Source organism: Rhinatrema bivittatum, unplaced genomic scaffold, assembly GCF_901001135.1.
Source record: "Rhinatrema bivittatum unplaced genomic scaffold, aRhiBiv1.1, whole genome shotgun sequence".
In the NCBI taxonomy this organism is placed as follows: domain Eukaryota; kingdom Metazoa; phylum Chordata; class Amphibia; order Gymnophiona; family Rhinatrematidae; genus Rhinatrema; species Rhinatrema bivittatum.
This window is the reverse complement of record NW_021820950.1, coordinates 39,745-66,342: the sequence shown is the minus strand read 5'-3', so window position 1 is coordinate 66,342 and position 26,598 is coordinate 39,745. Positions and strand designations below refer to the sequence as shown.

Here is a 26,598-nt window from a genome sequence, read left to right as displayed (position 1 = left end):
CATACAGGCATGTTAGATGCTATTAAACACTGGCAGGAATGGCAGAGAACTCTCAGTCCATCCCGAATCTATTTAGTTATCCACTTTTGTATATGGGTTTATATCTATACAATATATACCGACTTTCTTGATACAAATCAATGGCTCAAAAACCAAGATTCAATTCAGAAACAAAAATTCAAATCACTACTACACAAGTATCGTAAATCAACGGATGAAGCTAAGAAAAACTTGTACTCAACAAAAATTCATCAATATCAGTTTAATCCACGTGCCCTCTTCCAATACGTATCTAATTTAATCTCCACTTCAATAAACACTGACCGTGAACATGAGGATGAAAATAAGTGCGAGAAATTAGCCTCCTATTTCCAGGACAAGATTTCAAACATCATGGCTCGTTTTTCTATTCCACATCAAAAAATACTTTCACCTACAAGCACCCCAAGGACCTCACCCACACTCCCAAACTTTGAAACGTCCACTGCTTCTGAAATTGAAGCAATTCTAAAGAAACTCAAACCAGCATTACACCCCATTGACATCATGCCAACAAAAACTCTCCTTGCCATTCCTTCTAGGATCGCCACTGCGATTGCTAACATTATCAACAAGTCTATTACAGAGGGAGTTTTTCCAACGCAACTAAAACATGCTATAATAAAACCTACTCTGAAAAAACCTGACCTGGACCCCTCTGAACCGGCTAACTATTGACCAGTATCGAACCTCCCGTTATTATCTAAAATCCTAGAAAAAGTCATAAACAAACAACTAACTGACTATCTAGACGAAAATCAACTACTATTCCCTTCACAATACGGATTCAGGAAGAATCATAGCACCGAAACCCTGCTTGTGTCCCTCTCAGATTCCATTCTAAAATCCCTTGACACAGGTCACTCGTACCTTCTAGCCCTCCTTGATATTTCTTCGGCATTTGATACTGTCAACCACATTACCCTTCTCGCTCTCCTATCTCAAATCGGCATCACCGGCACTGCTTTATCATGGATACAATCTTTCCTGGAAGATAGGACATATAGTGTCAAGATGGGACTCCAAACTTCAAAACCTAGAAACCTATCACAAGGTGTTCCACAGGGTCCTCCCTCTCTTCAACACTGTTTAACGTGTATCTATCTCCACTCTGTAAACTTCTGATGAAACTGGATCTCCGTCATTTTATATATGCCGACGATGTACAGATAATCATTCCTATCAACGATTCACTCGCTAAGGCCATGAAAACCTGGGAATCAGCTCTTGATGAAATAAAAAATCTACTCATGGATAACTGTCTTGCAATCAACACCAACAAGACAGAATTCCTCATCATTACACCACACAAGAACACCACATCTAACTCTTCACCATCACCTACATCAACCACTGACGTTTTTAAGCTGAAGCATGTCCGCAGCCTTGGGGTCATGATTGATAATCATTTCTCCCTGAAGAATTTCATCTCGAGCACGATTAAGAGTGGCTTCTTCAAGTTACATACACTGAAAAGGATTAAACCACTATTACATTCTCAGGACTTCCGAACTGTGTTACAAGCCACAATCCTACCAAAAATTGACTACTGTAACGCACTACTTCTGGGTCTCCCGAAGAACACAATTCAACCCTTACAGATGTTGCAGAATGCTGCTGCTCGGTTACTTATGAACACTCGACGACATGAACACATTACACCAGCACTCATGTTCCTACATTGGCTCCCCGTATCCTACAGGATTACATTTAAAGTTCTCTCGCTCATCCACAAATCCATTCACAACCAAGAGATGCAATGGTTTTCTGATCAGTTTATTTTTCACACTTCCAACAGACCAATCAGATCTATTCTCCAAGCGAAACTATCTACTCATCCTCTAAAACACATTAAACATGTATCCACCAGAGACCGCTCATTCTCAATAGCTGGTATCAAAATCTGGAACAACATGCCTTTGGACCTGCGTCTTGAATCCTGTCACAAAACTTTCAAACAAAACCTCATAACATGGTTGTTTGAACAAGCCTTCTATCAATGATTTATCTCTACCCTTAAACCCAGCAATCCCATATTTTCTCATTCCCTTCTATCCCTACCTGATCCCTCTCACCTCTCCCCCTGTCTTTCAAACCGATTTATGGAATCTAATGTAACATAAGACTTTGCCTTCGTCAGTTATTGATACTGTGTAAAGCCAGAAGTTTAATACATTATGGTTATTATAGCTAATGAAGTTAGCAGATTTACCTTGAATGCCATTATTTTTATTATTTGTATAGACCAGGGGTCAGGAACCTTTTTGGCTGAGAGAGCCATAAACGCCACATATTTTAAAATGTAATTCCATGAGAGCCATACAATATGTTTAAAACTAAATACAAGTAAATGTGTGCATTTTATGTAAGATCACACTTTTAAATTACAATAAGTCTCTGAAAATATTACACCAGGCCTTAAGACACCAATACATCTCCTATTAGGAAAACGGACCAAGTCAGGCTGCTATAGAGTCCTACACAGAAACTACATGCCAGCAGAAAACCTCACCTGAATCACGTGCTGTCCCTCTCCTAACATAGAATAAAGAGACCAAAACGCATAACAAGAAGCATGCAGAAAAAACTGAATTGGAAACTGCAACAAGCCAGAGTCTCTGTATGCAGTGTAACAAAGGAAAAAAGAAACATCACCCATCCTTATAAAACAAATCAAGAAATATAAAATCATCAGCAGTAAAACTGTACTAACAAAAAGAACATATTTTGAAACAGCTGATGAGTGGAATATCAAATAATTAAAAACTCATATAAAACATTTCCAGATACCAACAAAATATTTCAAAATAGCAGACACAAAGACCCAGTAATGAAAAATAATAAGGATACAACATTTTTTTTGCTCTGCATACCTGGGAACGTTTGATATCCAGGTGTCCTGAGATTGTTCTGAATTAGCAGGAGGAGGGGTGGTTTGCTTGGAAATTTCTCCTCTCACGGTCACATACCAGCGCTCTCTCTCACACTGGCTCTCAATGACACACCTATACACACATGCTCTCAGTACTCACATATACACATGTTTTTTCTATCTCACTTATATAGGCTCTTAATTACACATTTACACACATGCTGTCTATCTTTTCACGCTTACACACACACACAGGCTTTCAATCACATAAATACATGCTGTCTTTTTCTCTCACACACAGACTCTCATTCACATGCTTACAAACATGTCCTCTCTTTCTCTCATTTACACACAGGCTCTCAATCACATACTCACATGCTCTCTCACCTAAATCAGCTCTCAATCACACACAGACACACATGGTCTCTCTCTCTCTCGTTTAAACACAGGCTCTCAATCACATACTTACATGCTCCATCACCTAAACCAGCTCTCAGTCACACACAGACACACATGATCTCTCTCTTACTTATACACACAGGCTCTTAATCATACATACATATGATTTCTCTCACACACAAAGGATCTCAATCATACACACATACCCTTTCACACAAACAGGTTTTCAATCACAAACTTACACATACAGGTTCCCAATGGTAAACTTACATTCATGCTCTCTCTCTCACAGGCAGGCTCTCAATCACAGACATACTCTCTTTCACATGTACAGGCTCTCAATCATTCACATACATGCAATCTCTCACTCTCTCACACACACACACACAGCCCCCCCCCCCCCCCCCGCGGCCCGGAAGAGGAAGTGGAGCGTATCTGGTGCGTGCGCGGCAAAAAGAGGCCACTAGTGCGCTCGGCATCGGCCCGAAGAAAAGAAGACTGCAGCGCGGCTCGGAGGAAAATGAAGAGGTTCAGCCGCGGCCGATGGGACTCCGCCTCCGCGAGGGCTGAAAATGAAGAGGTTAGCTTTGGGAGGAGGCTGCTGCTGCCGCGAGTTCCCGGGTGGGGGAGAGAGAGAGTGAATCAGCAGCAGCCTCCTCCCAACGCTAACCTCTTCATTTTCAGCCCTCGCGGAGGCGGAGTCCCATCGGCCGCGGCTGAACCTCTTCCTTTTCCTCCGAGCCGCGCTGCAGTCTTCTTTTCTTCGGGCCGATGCCGAGCGCACTAGTGGCCTCTTCTTGCCGCGCACGCACCAGATACGCTCCACTTCCTCTTCCGGGCCGCGGGGGGGGGGAGAAGAAGAGAGCACGCCGGTGCCACTGACTCCAGCTGTCCTGCCGCGTTCCGCCCGGGCTGACAGCATTTTAAGCCCGGGCGGAGGAGGACCGGGCAGCAGCTGGGTCAGCGGGAAAGTGTGGCGAAACTTGTCTGCGAGCCAGATGCAGCCCTCAAAAGAGCCATATCTGGCTCGCGAGCCATGGGTTCCCGACCCCTGGTATAGACTGTTGCTGTTTAATGGAAAGCCTGTTTCTGATTATTGTTCTCTATGTAAACTGTTATATGTAAAGCCTGTTGCTAAGTTATTGTTCCCTGTAAACCGAGGTGATGTATAGCTATACGTACCTCGGTATAAAATATTCTAGAAATAAATAAATAAATAAATAAATAAAACGTAACATGATCAAGTTAAATACATTCATAAAATATATAAATCATTAAATTATATTACATCCATCTATGAGCAAGAAACAGGAGGTGGACCTGTACAAGTCAGGGATAAGAACATAACTTGAAAACATAAGATATACCAGACTGGGTCCATCAAGACCAGTATCCTGCTGTGGAGGTTTCTCTCTAGAGAATGTATAAGGTATCCGACAAAATTTAGCTCCTTAGCAGGTCTCTGTCATGTGATGTGCAGACTAGAGATACTGGAGAAGCAGTAGGACACTTCCAGTCCTCCAGGTCATGCGTCTGGCTCATGTCCCTCATCCTACATTGTCTTGTGTCCTTCTCTCCTGTCTTCTGAATGCAGGGAATGTCCTTTTTACACACCAGTATAATCGGCTCTCACGGAAGCCTCAAGTCTTCCAACTGCGTGGTGGACAGTCGCTTTGTGCTGAAGATCACAGACTACGGCCTGGCCAGCTTCCGCTCCAACTGTGACACCGAGGACACCTACGCCATGTACGCAAGTGAGTGGCAGGCACCACACTGCAGTCACCATTTCAGGCAGCGGACTCAGCCCAAAAAGGCCATCCCATGGCTAAATTCTCTCACTATTATGATTTGATGGCTGACATATGTAGGAGGGGAGCTCTGTAGTACAATACAAGGGGAGCTGCAGGGCAGGAGTGAGGGGAAAAGTCTGCACCAAGAGCCCTTTCAGAGTCCTGGAGGGAGGGAGGTTCTGTGCAGTGCATTTTAGGATCCCTAAGTGTGAGAGCAGAGCTTTTTGGGGAGGGGGAGATGTCCCAGCATGGTATGCAGGGAGGGACTGAAGATCAGAGCTACATGGGTGTGAGGGGAGAGGACAGCATTGCTCACAGAAAGCGTGGAAGCGCTAGACTTTGCACTGAAGGTACTCCCTGGGTAATAGTGATAGGGGGCACTCAGAAGCACTCATCTTCCATTTTTTATTCCTCAGAAAAGCTGTGGACTGCTCCAGAACTGCTGCGCAGGGGGAGGATGCCTCCCCAAGGCACTCAGAAGGGAGACGTGTACAGCTTTGGTATCATCCTTCAGGAGATCGCTTTGCGTAATGGTTGCTTCTTCATTGAGGGCATGGACCTCAGCCCCAAGGGTAAGAATCTCCATCAGCTGCCAGGGCAAGACCTGATCCCCATAGGTAAGGATCTCTGCCATCTCCCAGGGAGAGAGAAGCTAGGAACTCAGTCCCAAGTAAGGATCTCCATCAGGTCACAGGACCTTAGCTGCAGAGGTTAAGAGTGTCTGCTTGCTCCCAGGTCAGTTATTTTTACTCTCTCTCGAGAACTGTGTCTCCTTCTTTGCTCTCAGTCATGTTCGGAGTTTAGAATTTGGTGACGTATTGACATGTGTTGACTCATGTTTCTCACTACGTATAATTTCCACAATGCTATTAGATGTACAAAGCTGTACAGATATGCATAAGAGGCAGTCCCTACTCTGTGGAGCTTAAAACGGTCTAATCAGGACATACAAGCAAGACAAATAAGAGAATGCAAGAAATGTATTTATTGCGGAGAACATGTGTAAAATCAACAAGGCTATGATTAGGGAAAGCTAGGGATTAAGATTTAAAAGCAATTTCAGAAAGATGGGTTTTTAGGTGGGCCAAGAATATGGCCAGGGAGAAGAGATGAGGCACCACCTCCAGAAGGTTGTTCCAGGCATATGTCACAGCAAGGTGGAAAGCATAGAGTCAAGAGTTGGTGATGGAAGAAAAGGACAAGATAAGAGTGAGGGAAGTCGAGGGAGATGAGAGAGGTGCGTTAGGAGGAGTCGCAGAATGAATGCACTTGTAGGTGGGTAGGAAAAGCAGATAGGGAGTCCATATAGTGACTTGAAAAGGGGTTAGAGCATGGGTGAGGAAATATTTCCCTTATCTGCAGTGAGGGCAATGAGGGGCAGGGGAGGGGAGAACTAGATGTCCAGTCATCTTCTCGGACCAACTTACCACTCAGGGCCATTTTGAAAACGCCTGCAGATTCCAGTTTGCCCACATCTAGGTTATCTTTTTATTTATTTATTTATTTTTAAACTTTTGGACCACAAATCAGAATTTCTAAGCGGTTTCCATAGTTACATCCATAAAATAGTTATACATAACATAATATAAAACAGAAACATAAAACAAAAGAAAATTCAAATCAAACGGGTAATTAAAACATAATAAAACATACCAAATAAAAACAGAAGAAATGAGCTATACATCTTCCTCCTTCATTATATTCTCCTACATTAAATTGCTAATTCTAATAAATAAGGGATAGAACTAGTATTTACTATCAGAGTCCAGTAAACAGACTATTCAATAGCCTCCAGAAAAAAAATAACGCTTCACCAATTTTCTAAATTTTAAAAAAGAAGTCTCTTCTTTTATTGGAAGAGGCAGCAAATTCTAAAGTTCTGGCACATAAAAAAATTTCTCTTGTGATTCATCAAGCCTTGCTACTTTAAAAGAAGGCACATCAAATAAATTTAGAGCAGAAGATCTCAGTGGTCTCGAAGGCCGATAAAACTTCAGTGCAGCATTAAAACTGGCTGGCGCCAAGTGATTAAGATCCTTGAAAACTAACATTAAAATCTTAAACTTGCTCCTCCATTTGACGGGTAACCCATTTTATTTGCAGTAACAAAGGGGAAATGTATTAATAAATAGAGACCCCATAGACTACCCTTGCAGCAGAAGTTTGGACATACTGCAAAGCTTTGATAGAGGATTGAGGGAGACCAATGTGCAAGGCATTGCAGTAGCCCAAAGACAGAAGGACCAAGGACATGACCAAGGCTACAAGGTCTTAATGCACTGGTGGAAGATAACGATAAGTTGCACAGCTGAATGTTGAGAAGCATAGAGAGATGGTTCACTGGGAGACCGGTGAAGAGCAGGTTGTGGAGGTGGCGAGGGAGTGGATAAGGGTGAGTTCAGAAAGGAAGGAATGGATTGTGTTGAGTTAAAGAGAAGGAAACACGATCAATACTCAGAGGCTTTGTCTAGCTAACATTTGGCGTTAATCAGACAAAAGCTAAGATTTATTACCCCTGCTGAGTGGATAGATTGTATGCACAAAATGTATCTAAATTAAAGGCGGGGGCTCTGGATGAGTGTGTGGGGGGTGGGTGGGCATAAAGTTAGTGCTGAATGTTGTGGGAGGAGATCAAAGAACCAAGGAAACGAGGGCCCAGGACAGAGCTGGCAGTGTAGGAGGAACCACTAAAAGTGTGATGGGGAGAAGTAAGAGGAAAGCCAACTTAGGGCAGAATCCCAAAATCCAAGGGAAGGCTTCACAGACTGATTGTGGGACATTGGCTGCAGTTCAGTCTGTGGTCTGTGTAAGTGCCTTCTCCTCCATAAGTTGCATATAAAGTGTAAGGGTTTGGGAGGAAGGTGACACGGGAATGGGAATGGGAATGACTCACTAGAGAGTGCTGGCCATGGGGGTGTTGTGGGTGTTGGACACCTTCCCATCCAGGCTCAGGACTCTAGGTGTGTCCATGGGACTACCTGCTGCTGGTCCCACCTGGCACTTCTGAGTTAGCAGGTAGTACCCTCCTTCCCCTCTCCTTCACACACTTTCTCCTGGCCCCCTTATCCTTTTCCCAGGATCTCTCTTCTGTTTTCTCTGCCTCCTTTATAATCAGGATCTTCCTTGGTCTCTCTTCCTGTCTGTCTGTGACTGACGGCCAGAAGTACTGGGGGATGAATAGAGGAGGCAGGGCACTCTGAAGAAAGAAAAGGGAGTTACTTCATATGCTCAGAGACAATTTGTTAGCCAAAGAGAAAGTTCATAGGCCGGCCTGACAACAGGGCTAGGCTCAGGCCTTCCCTCTAGGACGGCTCTCTTGTGGGCTCCTGCTGTTAGTCAGTGTCTATTAATATGCGGAAGGAGAATATCCACCTACCCTAGCTCAAGGCATGACACTTCTGTGTCTGCTAGAGGTCCTTGCTGCGGCTAGTGCACGTTGCTCATGAAGCCTTCAGGCCAGTAAGCAGCAGTTTTGGCTCGCTCTTTTCAAGTTAAAGCACTTTACTTCAAACCAGCTTTTAGCTCTCAACTGCCTTAACACATATGGGGCACATCTGCAGCTCTCCTGCTGCTGGGATTTTATTTCGGGGGGACCTAGGGTTCCTAATTAATGGCAGCTGGATCTGCCTGTGGCAGGCCGAGGCTTTTCTGCTTCTCATTCTTCTTTGGCAGTCCATAGAGCTTTTCTTGCCAAACAATGTGTGAGGTTTCTTTACCCCTCTACGCTGTTACTCTTTGTCACGCTGCCTCTCTCCCTGTGCCTTTATGGTTCTAGTGCTCTCGCTTGCTGCCTTCTGCCATCTCTCTTTATTTTCTCTTTTCTTTCACTGTGTTTATCCCATTCCCACCCCTCTAATCCTCAAGGGATGATCATATCTCTCTTCTCCTCCATCCTCTGGCAGAGATCGTGCAGAAGGTGCAGAACGGGCAAAGGCCCTACTTCCGGCCGACAACAGACACCAGCTTCCACAGTGAGGAACTGGCCATCCTGATGGAGCGTTGCTGGGCCGAGGACCCCAACGAGAGGCCTGAGTTCAGTCAAGTCAAGATCTACATCCGCAAATTCAACAAGTGAGTTGTTGTCTAGGCACAGACAGGGCAAAGGTGTGGGGAGACAGGCTTTTTCCAGTCAGGGAAAGGGCGCAGGGAGCAAGACCTGCCCCAGCTAGCTAAGGATGTCGAGAGAGAGTCCTGTCCCAGCCAGGTCAAGGGTGAATGGAAATACCTACTCCAAGCAAGAGAGAAAGGAGAGAGGATGTGAAGCTATGAGACTCGTCCCATTCAGAAGAGTGTGAGGACCAAGGCCTCTGGCAGCCAGGTAAAGTTGTGGGAAAAGATTTATGTCCCTAGCTAAGATAAGGGTGTGAAGAACAATGTCTACGCCAGTTAGGGAAAGGTTGCAGAGAGGTGAGGCTTCTGCTAGTCTTAAAATTGGGAATACTAGGCCAGAAGTACTGACTAGCATTGCATCCGCTGTCATGGTGAAGAATCTGGTGGTTCATTTGGAGACTCAGGTTTCTAAATTGGTAAGGATTGCTTCCCTGAAGTTGCAGCATGTCAGCATCATCTTTTCTGGACATGAATTGTTTAAAGTTGGTTACTCACCTGTTGGTATTTTCTTATCTGGATGAGGACCTTCCTTGGCGGCTCACCCATAGGCTTCAAGTAGTCGTGAATGCAGTGGCAAGGACTTCCTCGGCGGTGATGCTTGCTGCTCTTGCATCTTGGTTCTCTCATTTTGAGTGAAAAGCGGTATTGAAAGATAGAAACACGATGGCAGAAAAATCACCATGCAGCCATTCCATGATCGTCTTTATCTACGTAATAAATTAACATAGTAGGTGCCATTGTGTTGCCTATGTTCGAGTTAAGGGTCTCTGCTCCAGATTCCAGATTCCAGATACAGATGAGGTCAAAGTCCTTTGTTATAGTGGCCCCTACATGATGGGATAATCTTCCTCTTAGGATTAGGCAGAAATTGAAGGTTAAGGCCTCGCTTTTTCCCATTTCTGAGAAGGGCGGTGGGCTTGGGTCCTATGTATGGTTGGGTATGGCGTAACTGCTTTGATGACTGTGTTGGGGCTCAGATTTGTGGGGCAAATTTTTTTTTATTTGTAGTTTTTAATCAATTTTGTTTTGTATATTTTGTATGTTTTAATATTTGTTGTGATCTTTCAGGATTGGGAAGGCAGTTTAGAAGAAATAAATAGTGGGGGTGAGGAGCTGATGCCTCACCTTGGGTAAGCCAAAGAGGCTGATCCAGTTCTGCTGCACAAAGATTTAGTTTTACATGTCTTAGTAAACTCAGAACTACAACTCCACGCTAGCAATGAACCAAAGCCAGGACTGGATCAGCCTGTTAAGACTGAAATGGGTAAGGTTGCAGGAGGACGAGGCCTCCCAAAGTCAGGATAAAACTGCAGGTGGAGACTGATGTCTGTGGCAGCTAGGGTAAGGATGTTCCACTTCAAGTTTATTTAGCCCAAAACAAAAGGTGTAAGGAGAGACGTCTGGGACAGTCAGGGCAGGGGTCCAGCATGCTAGACCATTCCCGCCCAATGAGAAACATAACTGCCCTGTTCTGCCAGGAAGGGATGCTGTAATAGCATGAAACAATCGCAAACTTCACCCTGCCCTGTCCTTCAATCTCACCAGCACCTGCCCTTTATCTAACACAGCTTTTGTTACCCTTCCTCTCATTGTGCTTTGGGTCTGTTCCATTGTAACCCTCTGATTTCTCCACAGAGAGGGCACTTCAAGTATCCTGGATAACCTGCTTTCCCGCATGGAACAGTATGCAAACAACCTGGAGAAGCTGGTGGAGGAGAGGACCCAGGCATACCTTGAAGAGAAGAGGAAAGCAGAGAACCTTCTGTACCAGATCCTGCCGCAGTAAGAAATACTGTACTCCTATATACACACACGCAGAGGTACTGCTGCAGTAGCAAATACTGAACTCTATATACAGACACGCAGAGGTACTGCTGCAGTAACAAATACTGAACTCTACATATAGACATGCAGAGGTACTGCTGCAGTAGCAAATACTGAACTCTATATACACACATGCAGTATACTATACTCTACATATACAGAGGTACTGCTGCAGTAACAAATACTCTACTCCTATATACACACACGCAGAGGTACTGCTGCAGTAGCAAATACTGAACTCTATATACAGACACGCAGAGGTACTGCTGCAGAAGCAAATACTGAACTCTATACAAGACACGCAGAGGTACTGCTGCAGTAGCAAATACTGAATATATACACACATGCAGAGGTACTGCTGCAGTAGCAAATACTGAACTCTATATACACACAAGCAGAGGTACTGCTGCAGTAGCAAATACTGAACTCTATATACAGACACGCAGAGATACTGCTGCAGTAACAAATACTGAATATATACATACACGCAGAGGTACTGCTGCAGTAACAAATACTGAACTCTATATACACACATGCAGAGGTGCTGCTGCAGTAACAAATACTGAACTCTATATACACACACGCAGAGGTACTGGTGCTGCAGTAACAAATACTGAACTCTATATACACACATGCAGAGGTGCTGCTGCAGTAACAAATACTGAACTCTATATACACACACGCAGAGGTACTGGTGCTGCAGTAACAAATTCTGAACTCTATATACACACACGCAGAGGTACTGGTGCTGCAGTAACAAATACTGAACTCTATATACACACACGCAGAGATACTGCTGCAGTAACAAATACTGAACTCTATATACACACATGCAGAGGTACTGGTGCTGCAGTAACAAATACTGAACTCTATATACACACACGCAGAGATACTGCTGCAGTAACAAATACTGAACTCTATATACACACATGCAGAGGTGCTGCTGCAGTAACAAATACTGAACTCTATATACACACACGCAGAGGTACTGGTGCTGCAGTAACAAATTCTCAACTCTATATACACACACGCAGAGGTACTGGTGCTGCAGTAACAAATACTGAACTCTATATACACACATGCAGAGATACTGCTGCAGTAACAAATACTGAACTCTATATACACACATGCAGAGGTACTGGTGCTGCAGTAACAAATACTGAACTCTATATACACACACGCAGAGATACTGCTGCAGTAACAAATACTGAACTCTATATACACACATGCAGAGGTACTGGTGCTGCAGTAACAAATACTGAACTCTATATATACACACACAGAGATACTGCTGCAGTAACAAATACTGAACTCTATATACACACACGCAGAGGTACTGGTGCTGCAGTAACAAATTCTGAACTCTATATACACACACACACAGAGGTACTGGTGCTGCAGTAACAAATACTGAACTCTATATACACACACGCAGAGATACTGCTGCAGTAACAAATACTGAACTCTATATACACACACGCAGAGATACTGCTGCAGTAACAAATTCTGAACTCTATATACACACACGCAGAGGTACTGGTGCTGCAGTAACAAATACTGAACTCTATATACACACACGCAGAGATACTGCTGCAGTAACAAATACTGAACTCTATATACACACACGCAGAGGTACTGGTGCTGCAGTAACAAATACTGAACTCTATATACACACACGCAGAGGTACTACTGCAGTAAGAAATACTGTACTCCTATATACACACACGCAGAGGTACTGGTGCTGCAGTAACAAATACTGAACTCTATATACACACACGCAGAGATACTGCTGCAGTAACAAATACTGAACTCTATATACACACATGCAGAGGTACTGGTGCTGCAGTAACAAATACTGAACTCTATATACACACACGCAGAGGTACTGGTGCTGCAGTAACAAATACTGAACTCTATATACACACACGCAGAGGTACTACTGCAGTAAGAAATACTGTACTCCTATATACACACACGCAGAGGTACTGGTGCTGCAGTAAGAAATACTGAACTCTATATACACACACGCAGAGGTACTACTGCAGTAACAAATACTGAATTCTATATATACATAGAAACATAGAAATGACGGCAGAAGAAGACCAAATAGCCCATCTAGTCTGCCCAGCAAGCTTCGCTCTTTATCCATTTTTTTCCCCTTTTTTTCTCTCCAACCTGTTACTATTGGCTTCCAGTACCCTCCAGCCCTAATCAATTAGGGGTAGCAACCGCTGTAACAAGCAGGCCACACCCTTACCCCATACTCTTACCCACCCCTGTTTTTATTTATTTATTTATTTTTTTGGAGATGGCAGCCCTCCATCCTTCCGCTCCGTGAAGGTGGAACACCAACTACTGGCCACTGGCATCCTGCTCCGTGAATGCCTCTGTGGCTACTGCCGCTCCGTGCAGTGTTTTGCTGCCTCCTCTTTATTCACGCCCTCTAGACTTGATGGATCCACAGTGTTTATCCCATGCCCCTTTGAAGTCGTTCACAGTTTTAGACTTCACCACTTCCTCCGGAAGGGCATTCCAGGCCCATCTAGTCTGCCGAGCAAGCTACGCACATTATCCATTTTTTCCCCTTTTTTTCTCTCCCACCTGTTACTATTGGCTTCCAGTACCCTCCAGCCCTAATTCCCCTCCACCCCACCACCAATTAAGAGAGCAGCGCCGTATCTGCATCCAAGTGAACGTCCAGCTCAATTAGGGGTAGCAACCGCTGTAACAAGCAGGCCACACCCTTACCCATACTCTTACCCACCCCTGTTTTTATTTTTTTATTTTTTTGAGATAGCAGCCCTCCATCCTTCCGCTCCGTGAAGGTGGAACACCAACTACTGGCCACTGGCATCCCGCTCCGTGAATGCCTCTGTGGCTGCTGCCTCTCTGTGCAGTGTTTGAATGCCTCCTCTTTATTCACGCCCTCTAGACTTGATGGATCCACAGTGTTTATCCCATGCCCCTTTGAAGTCGTTCACAGTTTTAGACTTCACCACTTCCTCCGGAAGGGCATTCCAGGCATCCACCACCCTTTCCGTGAAGAAATACTTCCTGACATTGGTTCTTAGTCTTCCTCCCTGGAGCCTCAGCTCGTGACCTCTGGTTCTGCTGATTGTTTTCCGACGGAAAAGGTTTGTCGTTGTCATTGGATCATTAAAGTTTTTCAAGTATCTGAAAGTCTGAATCATATCACCCCTGCTCCTCCTTTCCTCCAGGGAGTACATATTTAGATTGTTCAATCTCTCCTCGTATGTCATCCGATGAAGACCCTCCACCTTCCTGGTTGCCCTTCTCTGTACCGCTTCCATCTTGTCCTTGTCTCTTTGTAGATACGGTCTCCAGAATTGAACACAGTACTCCAGGTGAGGCCTCACCAAGGACCTGTACAAGGGGATAATCACTTCCCTTTTCTTACTCGATATTCCTCTCTCTATGCAGCCCAGCATTCTTCTGGCTTTTGCTATCGCCTTGTCGCATTGTTTCGCAGACTTCATATCATTAGACACTATCACCCCAAGGTCTCTCTCCTACTCCATGCACATCAGCCCTATTCCCCCCATCGAATATAGTTCATTGGGATTTCCACTCCCCATATGCATGACTCTGCACTTCTTGGCATTGAATCTCAGCTGCCATATCTTCGACCACTCTTCCAGCTTCCTTAGATCCCGTCTCATTCTCTCCACTCCTTCCAGCGTGTCCACTCTGTTGCAGATCTTAGTGTCATCCGCAAAAAGACAAACCTTACCTTCTATCCCATCCGCAATGTCGCTCACAAATATATTGAACTGGACCGGTCCCAACACCGATCCTTGTGGTACACCACTTAAAACCTCCCTCTCTTCAGAGAGAGCTCCATTTACCATCACGCATTGTCTTCTGTCCGTCAACCAGTTTGCAATCCAGGTCACCACCTCGGCACTCACTCCTAAGCTTCTCATTTTATTCACCAGTCTCCTGTGCGGGACCGTATCAAAAGCTTTACTGAAATCCAAGTAGAGCGCTCTTCCTTGATCCAATTCCTTGGTTACCCAGTCAAAAAAATCAATCAGATTTGTCTGACAGGATCTTCCCCTGGTGAATCCATGCTGCCTCTGGTCCAGCAATTCTCCAGACTGTAGATAGTTCACTATTCTCTCTTTCAACAGTGACTCCATTACTTTTCCCACCACCGAAGTGAGGCTAACCGGTCTGTAGTTTCCAGCCTCCTCTCTGTTCCCACTCTTGTGAAGCGGAACCACCACAGCTCTTCTCCAATCACTCGGCACCACTCCCATTTCTAGGGATCTATTGAACAGGTCACACAGCGGACCCGCCAGAACATCTCTGAGCTCCCTCAGTATCCTGGGATGAACCTCATCAGGTCCCATGGCTTTGTCTACTTCCAGTTTCCCCAGCTCTTCCCATACATTTTCTACTGTAAATGGAGTTACATCTACTCCACTCCCCTCCAGTTTCTTGTTAACTAGGGACGGTCCTTCTCCAGGGTCCTCCTTCGTGAACACAGAACAGAAGTATTCGTTTAATATTTCTGCCATTTCTTCGTCTCTCTCCACACATTGATCCTTTCCACCTTTCAATTTCACTATACTACTTTGAACTTTTCTCTTTTCACTGATGTATCTGAAAAATGTTTTGTCACCTCTCTCTACTTCCTTGGCAATCCTCTCTTCTGCTTGACTTTTTGCTCTCTTGATTAATTTCTTCGTCTCCCTCAGTTCTACCAGATATTCTTCTTTGTGCTCCTCTCTTTGGGATCTTTTGTATTTGTTGAACGCTGTTCTTTTAGCCTTTATTTTGTCAGCCACCTCCTTTGAGAACCAGATAGGTTTCATTTTTCTTTTGCTTTTCTTTACTTTTCTAACATATAGATTAGTTAACTTGGCAATTGCTCCTTTTAGATTGGTCCACTGTTGATCCACTTCTCTCACATTCTCCCAGCCTTTTAGTTCTTCCTCAAGGTACTGCGTGTGGGTATATAGAATTCAGAGGTGCTGCTGCAGTAACACACACGCAGAGGTGCTGCTGCAGTAACAAATACTGAATTCTATATACACACACGCAGAGGTGCTGTTGCAGTAACAAATACTGAATTCTATATACACACACGCAGAGGTGCTGCTGCAGTAACAAATACTGAATTCTATATACACACACGCAGAGGTGCTGCTGCAGTAACAAATACTGAATTCTATATACACACGCAGAGGTGCTGCTGCAGTAACAAATACTGAACTCTATATACAGACACGCAGAAGTGCTGCTGCAGTAACAAATACTGAACTCTATATACACACACGCAGAGGTACTGCTGCAGTAGCAAATACTGAACTCTATATACACACACACGCAGAGGTACTACTGCAGTAACAAATACTGAACTCTATATACACACACGCAGAGGTACTACTGCAGTAGCAAATACTGAACTCTATATACACACACGCAGAGGTGCTGCTGCAGTAACAAATACTGGACTCTATATACACACATGCAGATGTACTGCTGCAGTAACAAATACTGAACTCTATATACACACACGCAGAGGTGCTGCTGCAGTAACAAATACTGAATTCTATATACAGACACGCAGAGGTACTGCTGCAGTAACAAATACTGAACTCTATACACACACACGCAGAGGTACTGCTGCAGTAACAAATACTGAACTCTATATACACACACGCAGAGGTGCTGCTGCAGTAACAAATACTGAACTCTATATACACACACGCAGAGGTACTGCTGCAGTAGCAAATACTGAACTCTATATACACACACACGCAGAGGTACTACTGCAGTAACAAATACTGAACTCTATATACACACACGCAGAGGTACTACTGCAGTAGCAAATACTGAACTCTATATACACACACGCAGAGGTGCTGCTGCAGTAACAAATACTGGACTCTATATACACACATGCAGATGTACTGCTGCAGTAACAAATACTGAACTCTATATACACACACGCAGAGGTGCTGCTGCAGTAACAAATACTGAATTCTATATACAGACACGCAGAGGTACTGCTGCAGTAACAAATACTGAACTCTATACACACACACGCAGAGGTACTGCTGCAGTAACAAATACTGAACTCTATATACACACACGCAGAGGTGCTGCTGCTGCAGTAACAAATACTGTACTCATATACGCACACGCAGAGGTGCTGCTGCTGCAGTAACAAATACTGAATTCTATATACACACAGGCAGAGGAACTGCTGCAGTAAGAAATACTGTACTCCTATATACACACATGCAGAGGTGCTACTGCTGCAGTAACAAATACTGAACTCTATACACACACACGCAGAGGTACTGCTGCAGTAACAAATACTGAACTCTATATACACACACGCAGAGGTGCTGCTGCTGCAGTAAGAAATACTGTACTCCTATATACACACACGCAGAGGTGCTGCTGCTGCAGTAACAAATACTGAATTCTATATACACACATGCAGAGGTGCTGCTGCAGTAACAAATACTGAACTCTATATACACACATGCAGAGGTGCTGCTGCTGCAGTAACAAATACTGAACTCTATATACACACGCAGAGATACTGCTGCAGTAACAAATACTGAATTCTATATACACACACGCAGAAGTACTGCTGCAGTAAGAAATACTGTACTCCTATATACACACACGCAGAGGTGCTGCTGCTGCAGTAACAAATACTGAACTCTATATACACACACGCAGAGGTGCTGCTGCTGCAGTAACAAATACTGAACTCTATATACAGACACGCAGAGGTACTGTTGCAGTAACAAATACTGTACTCTATACAGACCTGCAGAGGTACTGCTGCAGTAGGAAAAATTGCACTCCTATATACAAGTATGCAGTGGTGCTGCAGCAGCAGAAAATACTGTATTCTATATACACACATACCGAGATACTGCTGCAGCAGAACATACTGTACTCTACATATACAGAGGTACTGCTGCAGTAACAAATACTGTACTCTGTACACACATGCAAATACTGTATTCTATATACATATACAGAGGTTCTGCTGCTTATATACACACAGAGATTGCAAGCCTATACACACACACACACACAGATACTGCTACAGTAAAAAATATTTTACTCTTTATACAGTATATACATACACAAAGAGATGTTGCTGCAGTAGGAGACACTGTACTTCTATATATACACACACACACAAGTAGTGTTGCAGTAACAAATACTATACTCTATATATAGACTTGCAGAGATACTGCTGCAGCAGAAAACACAGTACTCTATATACATACACAGAGGTAGCTCTGCGTAAAAATACTGTACTCTATATTTAGACATGCAGAGGTACTACTGCATTAAAAATACTGTCCTCTATATACAGACATGCAGAGGAAAAACTGTACTCCTACATACACACACAGTCTACTCTCCTATATACACACAGAGGTACTGCTGCAGTAATAACTACTGTACTCCTATATACACACACACAGACTGCACTTCTATACTCACACACATACACACACAGACTGCACTCCTACACACACACACACACAAACACACACACACACAGACACACAGGTACTGCTGCAGCAGCAAATACTTACTCTATATACATACACAGAGGTATTGCAGCAATTAAAATTATGTATTCTTTATACAGACATGCAGATGTACTACTACAGTAATAAATATTGTATTATATATACGCATACCCAGAGATACTGCTGTAGCAGAAAATACTGTACTCTAAATACATGCAGAGGCACTGTTGCAGTAACAAATACTGTACTATATACTTAGACATGAAGAGGTACTGTTGCAGTAACAAATACTGTACTCTGTATACAGACATGCAGAGATACTGCTGCAGCAAAAATACTGTACTCTATATATACATGCAAAGATACTGTTGTAGCAGCAAATACTGTACTCTATACATTTACAAAGGTACTGCTGCAGTAAAAATACTGTACTCTATATTTAGACATGCAGAGGCACTGTTGCAGCAGGAAAAACTGTACTCCTACATGCACATACACAGTCTACACTCCTATACACCCACACCCACAAACACAGGTACTGCTGCAGAAACAAATACTGTACTCTACATACACATACAGAGAATCTGCTGCAATAGGAGACACTGCACTCCTGTATATACACACACAGAAGTACTGATGCAGCAAAAATATAGTACTCTATATATTACATATACAGGTACTGCTGCAGTAACAAATACTGTACTCTATATACACACAGTGGTACTGCTGCAGTAGGGAACACTGCACTCCTGTACACACATACACATACAAAGATAATGCTGTAGTAAGAGTCACTGTACTTCTATATTTACACCCATTCATGTACTGTTGCACTAACAAATACTGTATTCTATATTCACATAGCGGTACTGCTGCAGTAGGGAACACTGCCACCTGTTGTGCTGGCTCAATAGAAACTTCCCTTGTTTCCTCATCCATACAGCTAACTTTCCTTCCCAATCAGTCCTCAAGACAAAGATCCTTTAAGTTTGAAATTATTTATTGTACAAGTAGTTCTACTTACAATTGTTGCATTCCAAATGTGTAGTCCCAGACAAAGATCTTTGTAGCTGGAAATAGGTAGGAGAGGAAGGAACGGAGTTTCTTGGGTTACAGGGAGAGAAGGCAAGAGGGTTTTAAGGCTGATTTAATCTTTTTAGAATCAAAGCGATACGAAGGAATGTAAAAGAGCCAATCATTTTCACAGAGCTTGCAAGTGCTCCTTGCTTTGAAGGCACATGGGCTAGACTGAAAGTTTCCCAGAAAGCTGTTACAGAAAACACCTCCATAAGCTGGGGGCAGGGGGGGGGGGGCAAGGTCCAATGGCAATGAACCTAGTACCCATGTGACACCGGAGGAGCATGAAGGACAGTGGCACTTAAGAAGACTCAAGTTAGATTGAGAGGGTGTTCAAACTCTTCCCAAGTGAGAGAAAGCAAAGCAGGAGGGAACTTTTCTTAAGGGCAAAGCTCCCTTAAAGGCAAGGCTCACAGACCTTTAACATGGGTTACAAAAAGTAAGAACTGCACTAGACACAGTTAAACTGCAGTGTATATACAGATACAAACATGTACCCACTTCTGGGGACAGAACACCTGTACACACATAGATACTGTTGTAGTAAGAGTCACTGTACTTCTATATTTATATACACACAGATGTACTGTGGCAGTAACAAATATTGTACTCTATATACACACATGCAGAGGTACTGCTGCAGTAAGAGAATCTGCACTCCTATACACACATACACAAGCTAAGGCAACCTGTCTTGTTTCTGTTTGCCTTCTGGCTTCGACAGACCATCTTCCAGTCTGCTTTGTGGGACCCTCCTATATACATAAACACAGAGGTACTGCTGCTGTGACAAATACTGTACTCTATATACACACAGTGGTATTGCTGTAGTAGGAGACACTGCATTCCTATATGTGCACACACACACATACATATCACACATACATATACTGCTGCAGTAAGAGATACTGTACTATATATATACAACACACAATCATGTACTGTTGCGCTAACAAATACTGTATTCTATAGACACACACAGGGGTACTGCTGCAGAAACAAATAATGTACTCTCATATGCACACAGCAGTAGTGCTGCAGTAGGAAACACTGCAGTTTTATACACACATACATACACATATATACTGCTCCAGTAATAGACACTGTACTTCTATATATATACACACACAGAAGTATTGTTGCAGTAAGATACACTGTACTATATATATATATATATATATATATACATATATATACACACACACACACACTCACACACAGGTATTGCTGCAGTAACAAATAGTGCACTCTATATACACACAGGGGTATTGCTGTAGTATGAGGCACTGCACTCCTATATATACCTTTTGGAACTCACTTCCTATTGACTTGAGGCAATCAGATTCAATAAACATTTTTAGGAAACAGGTCAAAACCTTTTTGCTTAATTTAGCTTATTTTTAATTATTTTTTTTGTTGAATTTTATTTTGTTTTTATCTCTTATATTATTTATTCTGTGATGTCATTGTATTTTGGTTTTATTTCACTCTGAGACTGAAGATTTTTTATTATTTTATTTATTATTTATTTATTTAACAGTTTTATATACCGAATTTCTTGTAAAAGGTTACAAATCAAAACGGTTTACATAATAACAATAACAGTGCCTCAAATAGTGCAATTACATAAAACAGAGGAATACAGAACTAGGATCAAGAAACTGTTGAAACAAACCAGGGTATATATATATATATATATCAAACTATGATACATGGCTGGTAGAGAATGGTAGAGAATTTTATGTGATTTTCTGTTTTAACTTTGTCTAATTTTGTTAATTTTATGATTATGTATGTTTCCATTGTTCATTGCTCAGGCCTTTTTGTGCTGAGCAATCCAATAAATGTAAATGTAACATACATTTACTGCTGTAGTAAGAGACACTGTACTCCTATATGTATACACACACAGAGGTACTGCTGCACTAAGAGACACTCCACTCCTGTATATATATATATATATATACACACACAGACATACTGCTGTAGTAACAAATACTGTACTCTGTATACACACAGTGGTATTTACTGTACTCCTGTATATACACACAGATATACTGCTACAGTAACAAATACTGTACTCTATATATACACACACACACAGAGGTACTGCTGCAGTAGAAGACAATGCACTCCTATACACATACATATCCTGCTGCAGTAAGAGACACTGCACTCCTGTATGTACACAAACAGACATACTGCTGCAGTAACAAATACTGTACTCTATATACACATGCAGAGATACTGCTGCAGTAGGAGACAATGCACTCCTATACACATACATATCCTGCAGCAGTAAGAGACTCTGCACTGCTGTATATACACATACAGACATACTGTGCAGTAACAAATACTGTACTCTATATAAACACGCAGAGGTACTGCTGCAGTAGGAGACAATGCACTCCTATAAACATACATATCCTGCTGCAAGAGACACTGCACTCCTGTATACACACACACAGACATACTGCTGCAGTAACAAATACTGTATTCTTTATACACACAGTGGTATTAATGCAGTAAGAGACACTGCACGCCTATATATACACACTCAGTCATACTGCTGTAGTAACAAATACTGTGCTCTATACACACACACAGATGTACTACTGCAGTAACAAATACTATACTGTATATACTAACATAGTCTGCTGCAGTATGAGGCTTTGCACTCCTATGCCCTACCTGCACACACACACACACACACACATACACACACTGCATGCATGCATATATACACACATGCAAGGGTACTGTGCCTGTAAGAGGCACTGAACTCATATACACACATGCAGAGTTAGTGCTGCAGTTGGAGGCTCGGCATTTATACATACATACTCAGAGAGGTATTGCCACAGCAAGATTCACTGCACCCATACACACACACACACACACACACACACACAGGTATTACTACAGGCTGCAGTAAAATATGTTCTCCTCCTATATACGCACACAGAACTGCTGCAGTAAAATATAATCTACTCCTATATAGTATAAACACACATAGAGGTAGTGCTGCTATAAGAGACATGTGGCAACCCTTTGGGATCACCAGCAGATGGCCCTTGGCTAGGATTTAAACAGTGGATGGAGGGACATTTCTGGAACAGTGGATGGAGGGCATTTCTGGAACAGGCTGAGTCATGGATGGATGGGACAGTGCAGCTTTTGTTTGGAGTTGTGTGGGAGTGGCACCTGTTATTGTTGGTGGTCTCAGGACTTGGGATTAAAGATGGGCGAGAGACTTAACCCCTTCCAGTTTGCCACCTGTCTCGTTATGAGCCCCAGGGATTGTGATGACTTTTTGAGCTTCCTGTGCGACCCATAGATCCTAGCCCATGTGGTCTGCATAGGGAAGGCTCTCCCTGCTCTATCTCACAATCTGTGGATGGTAGCTGTTGCAGGAGACTTCCAGGTTTGGGACGTTTCAGTAAACAAAGTCTGTTCTGTGGATCTGGAAGGAAGATTTTTGTGCCACCCTTCCTGACCTAGAGTGAGGAAGGTTGGAGAGCTGATTGCTCTCTGCTGCCTGGCCCTTTCATCCGATAGATCCTGTTGGTCATCTTAAAAGAAGAAGTGTTGCATCTGGAGGCCCCCTCTGTGGAGTCTTCACCCTGGGGAGAAGAGGTACACTGTAGTGTGATGTTCTGTTTGACTGCCGGTATTTTGGCCCATCTGGCAAGGCTTACCTTTCCATACCCTGGAGAATGAGTTTTATCCCAGGCCCCATCTACTGAGGGACACTTGCACAGATCAGGAAGAGTTGGAGTACTGAGATAACAATTGACTGTATTAAAAACGGGGCCAGAAACGTGCTTTGAAGAATTTCTGCAGTAAAGGTTTGTTTGGCACCCACTCCTCTTCAAAATACTTTGAGGCAGAAAACTCCCCAAAAGAAAGGGAAAGCTCATCCCTACACCTTAGGCCTTGGAAGAGTCTTCCTCTCCCCCACGGGAAGAATTCAACACCCCCCCCGGACACTGTCAGCACTTTCGCAATCGTAAAAATAAATAGAATACAAAGAAAACATCTACAAAAGAGAGATCAAATGAGTTTTCTTCTCTTTTTTTCCTCAAAAAAAGTATTTAATGAGAACTGTTGCTTTGACGATTACGGCTCTGTGATCGCTTCGCACATTTTATAAAAAGATACAAAGAGAAAGAATAGAAGTGATAGTCATTACAGAATCCTAAGCTATAAATAACATTTAAAAAATTGGAGGCCAGAGGTTCTTTTGACCTTTGATTGGAAAAATGCTTTCTTGAGATCTTTTCCCTTGTTTCTAAAGTTGTATTTAAGCATAGACGGTGAAGGTTTGCTTTGTGGTGGCCTGTCGTTCCCTTCACTAGTTTGCCTTGTTGGATTGATTTACTGAGTACAAGTCGACAATTTAAAAAGCCGGTGAGCAGGACAGCTCCCTGGCTAACGTTTCTCAGAGATTCAGCCCGTAACAGCACAGTCTGCATATTCTTGGCTAAAGTTACCCAGAAATTGTTAATCCAAGTCAATTTGCTGCTCACCAGCCTTCTGAATATTGGTAAAAAATAAATAAATAAATGTAGATAGCAGCACCCTTGATTCCCTCTCTCTCACCCCCCAAGAGAAAAGAAAAAAACAGTCCCACTCCCCTCCACCCCACATCCCCTAACTAAAAGAAAAGTATCGCGCAAATTCCCACTCTTCCACCCCCATCCTTAAACCCCCAAAATTGTCTCCACTCCAGAGCTGAGGGGAAGAGGCCTCTCACCTCCCCCATAGATCAGGGCTACCTGCCCCTACTGCTAATTTATGCACTGCACTTGGCAAATGATTGGTGGGAGTGGGAATCTGCGTCCTTAGGGAAGGTGGGGGGAAATTGGTCCTCTCGAGTCCCACTACTGATTGTTAAGAGGGAGGGGGATCAGCTCACTAGGGGGGCAATGCTTTTTTTCTTGGGGAGCAGGAGGACATGGGGATTGGTCGCTCCAGAACCCCAGCTGCAGTTAGCTGGATAGCGTTACCTGGCTAGCACTGATATTCAGAGATACACCCATGCCTTCCACACCACCTCTTTCTATCTGGTTACGTTTTATGCAGGTAATGACTCACCTGGATAAACGTATCTGTTTGCCGGGGCAGGAAATTCAAAATTTGGGGTTTGGCGGACTCCTGAAGTTAGCCGGGCAGGCCTTTTTGACTCTTGAGCTCAGATACACTGCACTCCAGTACAAACACACAGAGATGCTACCTCGATGAGAAGCCCAGACACACAGCACTCTAGTACAGACACACAGAGATGCTACCTCGATGAGAAGCCCAGATACACTGCCCTCCAGTACAGACACACAGAGATGCTACCTTGATGAGAAGCTCAGATACACTGCACTCCAGTACAGACACACAGAGATGCTACCTCGATGAGAAGCTCAGATACACTGCACTCCAGTACAGACACACAGAGATGCTACCTCGATGAGAAGCTCAGATACACTGCACTCCAGTACAGACACACAGAGATGCTACCTCGATGAGAAGCTCAGATACACTGCACTCCAGTACAGACACACAGAGATGGCTACCTGTCGATGAGAAGCTCACATACACTGCGCTCCAGTACAGACACACAGAGATGCTACCTCGATGAGAAGCTCAGATACACTGCACTCCAGTACAGACACACAGAGATGCTACCTCGATGAGAAGCCCAGATACACTGCACTCCAGTACAGACACACAGAGATGCTACCTCGATGAGAAGCTCAGATACACTGCGCTCCAGTACAGACACACAGAGATGCTACCTCGATGAGAAGCCCAGATACACAGCACTCTAGTACAGACACACAGAGATGCTACCTCGATGAGAAGCCCAGATACACTGCACTCCAGTACAGACACACAGAGATGCTACCTCGATGAGAAGCCCAGATACACAGCACTCTAGTACAGACACACAGAGATGCTACCTCGATGAGAAGCTCAGATACACTGCACTCCAGTACAGACACACAGAGATGCTACCTCGATGAGAAGCTCAGATACACTGCACTCCAGTACAGACACACAGAGATGCTACCTCGATGAGAAGCTCAGATACACTGCACTCCAGTACAGACACACAGAGATGCTAACTCGATGAGAAGCCCAGATACACTGCACTCCAGTACAGAACACCAGAGATGCTACCTCGATGAGAAGCTCAGATACACTGCGCTCCAGTACAGACACACAGAGATGCTACCTCGATGAGAAGCCCAGATACACAGCACTCTAGTACAGACACACAGAGATGCTACCTCGATGAGAAGCCCAGATACACTGCACTCCAGTACAGACACACAGAGATGCTACCTCGATGAGAAGCTCAGATACACTGCACTCCAGTACAGACACACAGAGATGCTACCTCGATGAGAAGCTCACATACACTGCGCTCCAGTACAGACACACAGAGATGCTACCTCGATGAGAAGCTCAGATACACTGCACTCCAGTACAGACACACAGAGATGCTACCTCGATGAGAAGCCCAGATACACTGCACTCCAGTACAGACACACAGAGATGCTACCTCGATGAGAAGCTCAGATACACTGCGCTCCAGTACAGACACACAGAGATGCTACCTCGATGAGAAGCCAGATACACAGCATCTAGTACAGACACACAGAGATGCTACCTCGATGAGAAGCTCAGATACACTGCACTCCAGTACAGACACACAGAGATGCTACCTCGATGAGAAGCTCAGATACACTGTGCTCCAGTACAGACACACAGAGATGCTACCTCGATGAGAAGCTCAGATACACTGCACTCCAGTACAGACACACAGAGATGCTACCTCGATGAGAAGCTCAGATACACAGCACTCTAGTACAGACACACAGAGATGCTACCTCGATGAGAAGCCCAGATACACTGCACTCCAGTAAAGACACACAGAGATGCTACCTCGATG

General features: G+C 43.7%; 1 protein-coding gene across 1 annotated transcript in view; it reads left to right on the top strand.

Annotated features, from left to right (window-relative positions):
- LOC115082324 (atrial natriuretic peptide receptor 2-like) overlaps positions 1-26,598 on the top strand; it is a 112,773-nt gene that overhangs the window by 47,838 nt on the left and 38,337 nt on the right. Inside the window, exons 6-9 of the mRNA XM_029586557.1 lie at positions 4,905-5,064; positions 5,517-5,672; positions 9,003-9,171; positions 10,846-10,992. Of these exons, the coding sequence (XP_029442417.1) occupies positions 4,905-5,064; positions 5,517-5,672; positions 9,003-9,171; positions 10,846-10,992 (632 nt within the window). The remainder of the gene's footprint in view (positions 1-4,904; positions 5,065-5,516; positions 5,673-9,002; positions 9,172-10,845; positions 10,993-26,598) is intronic.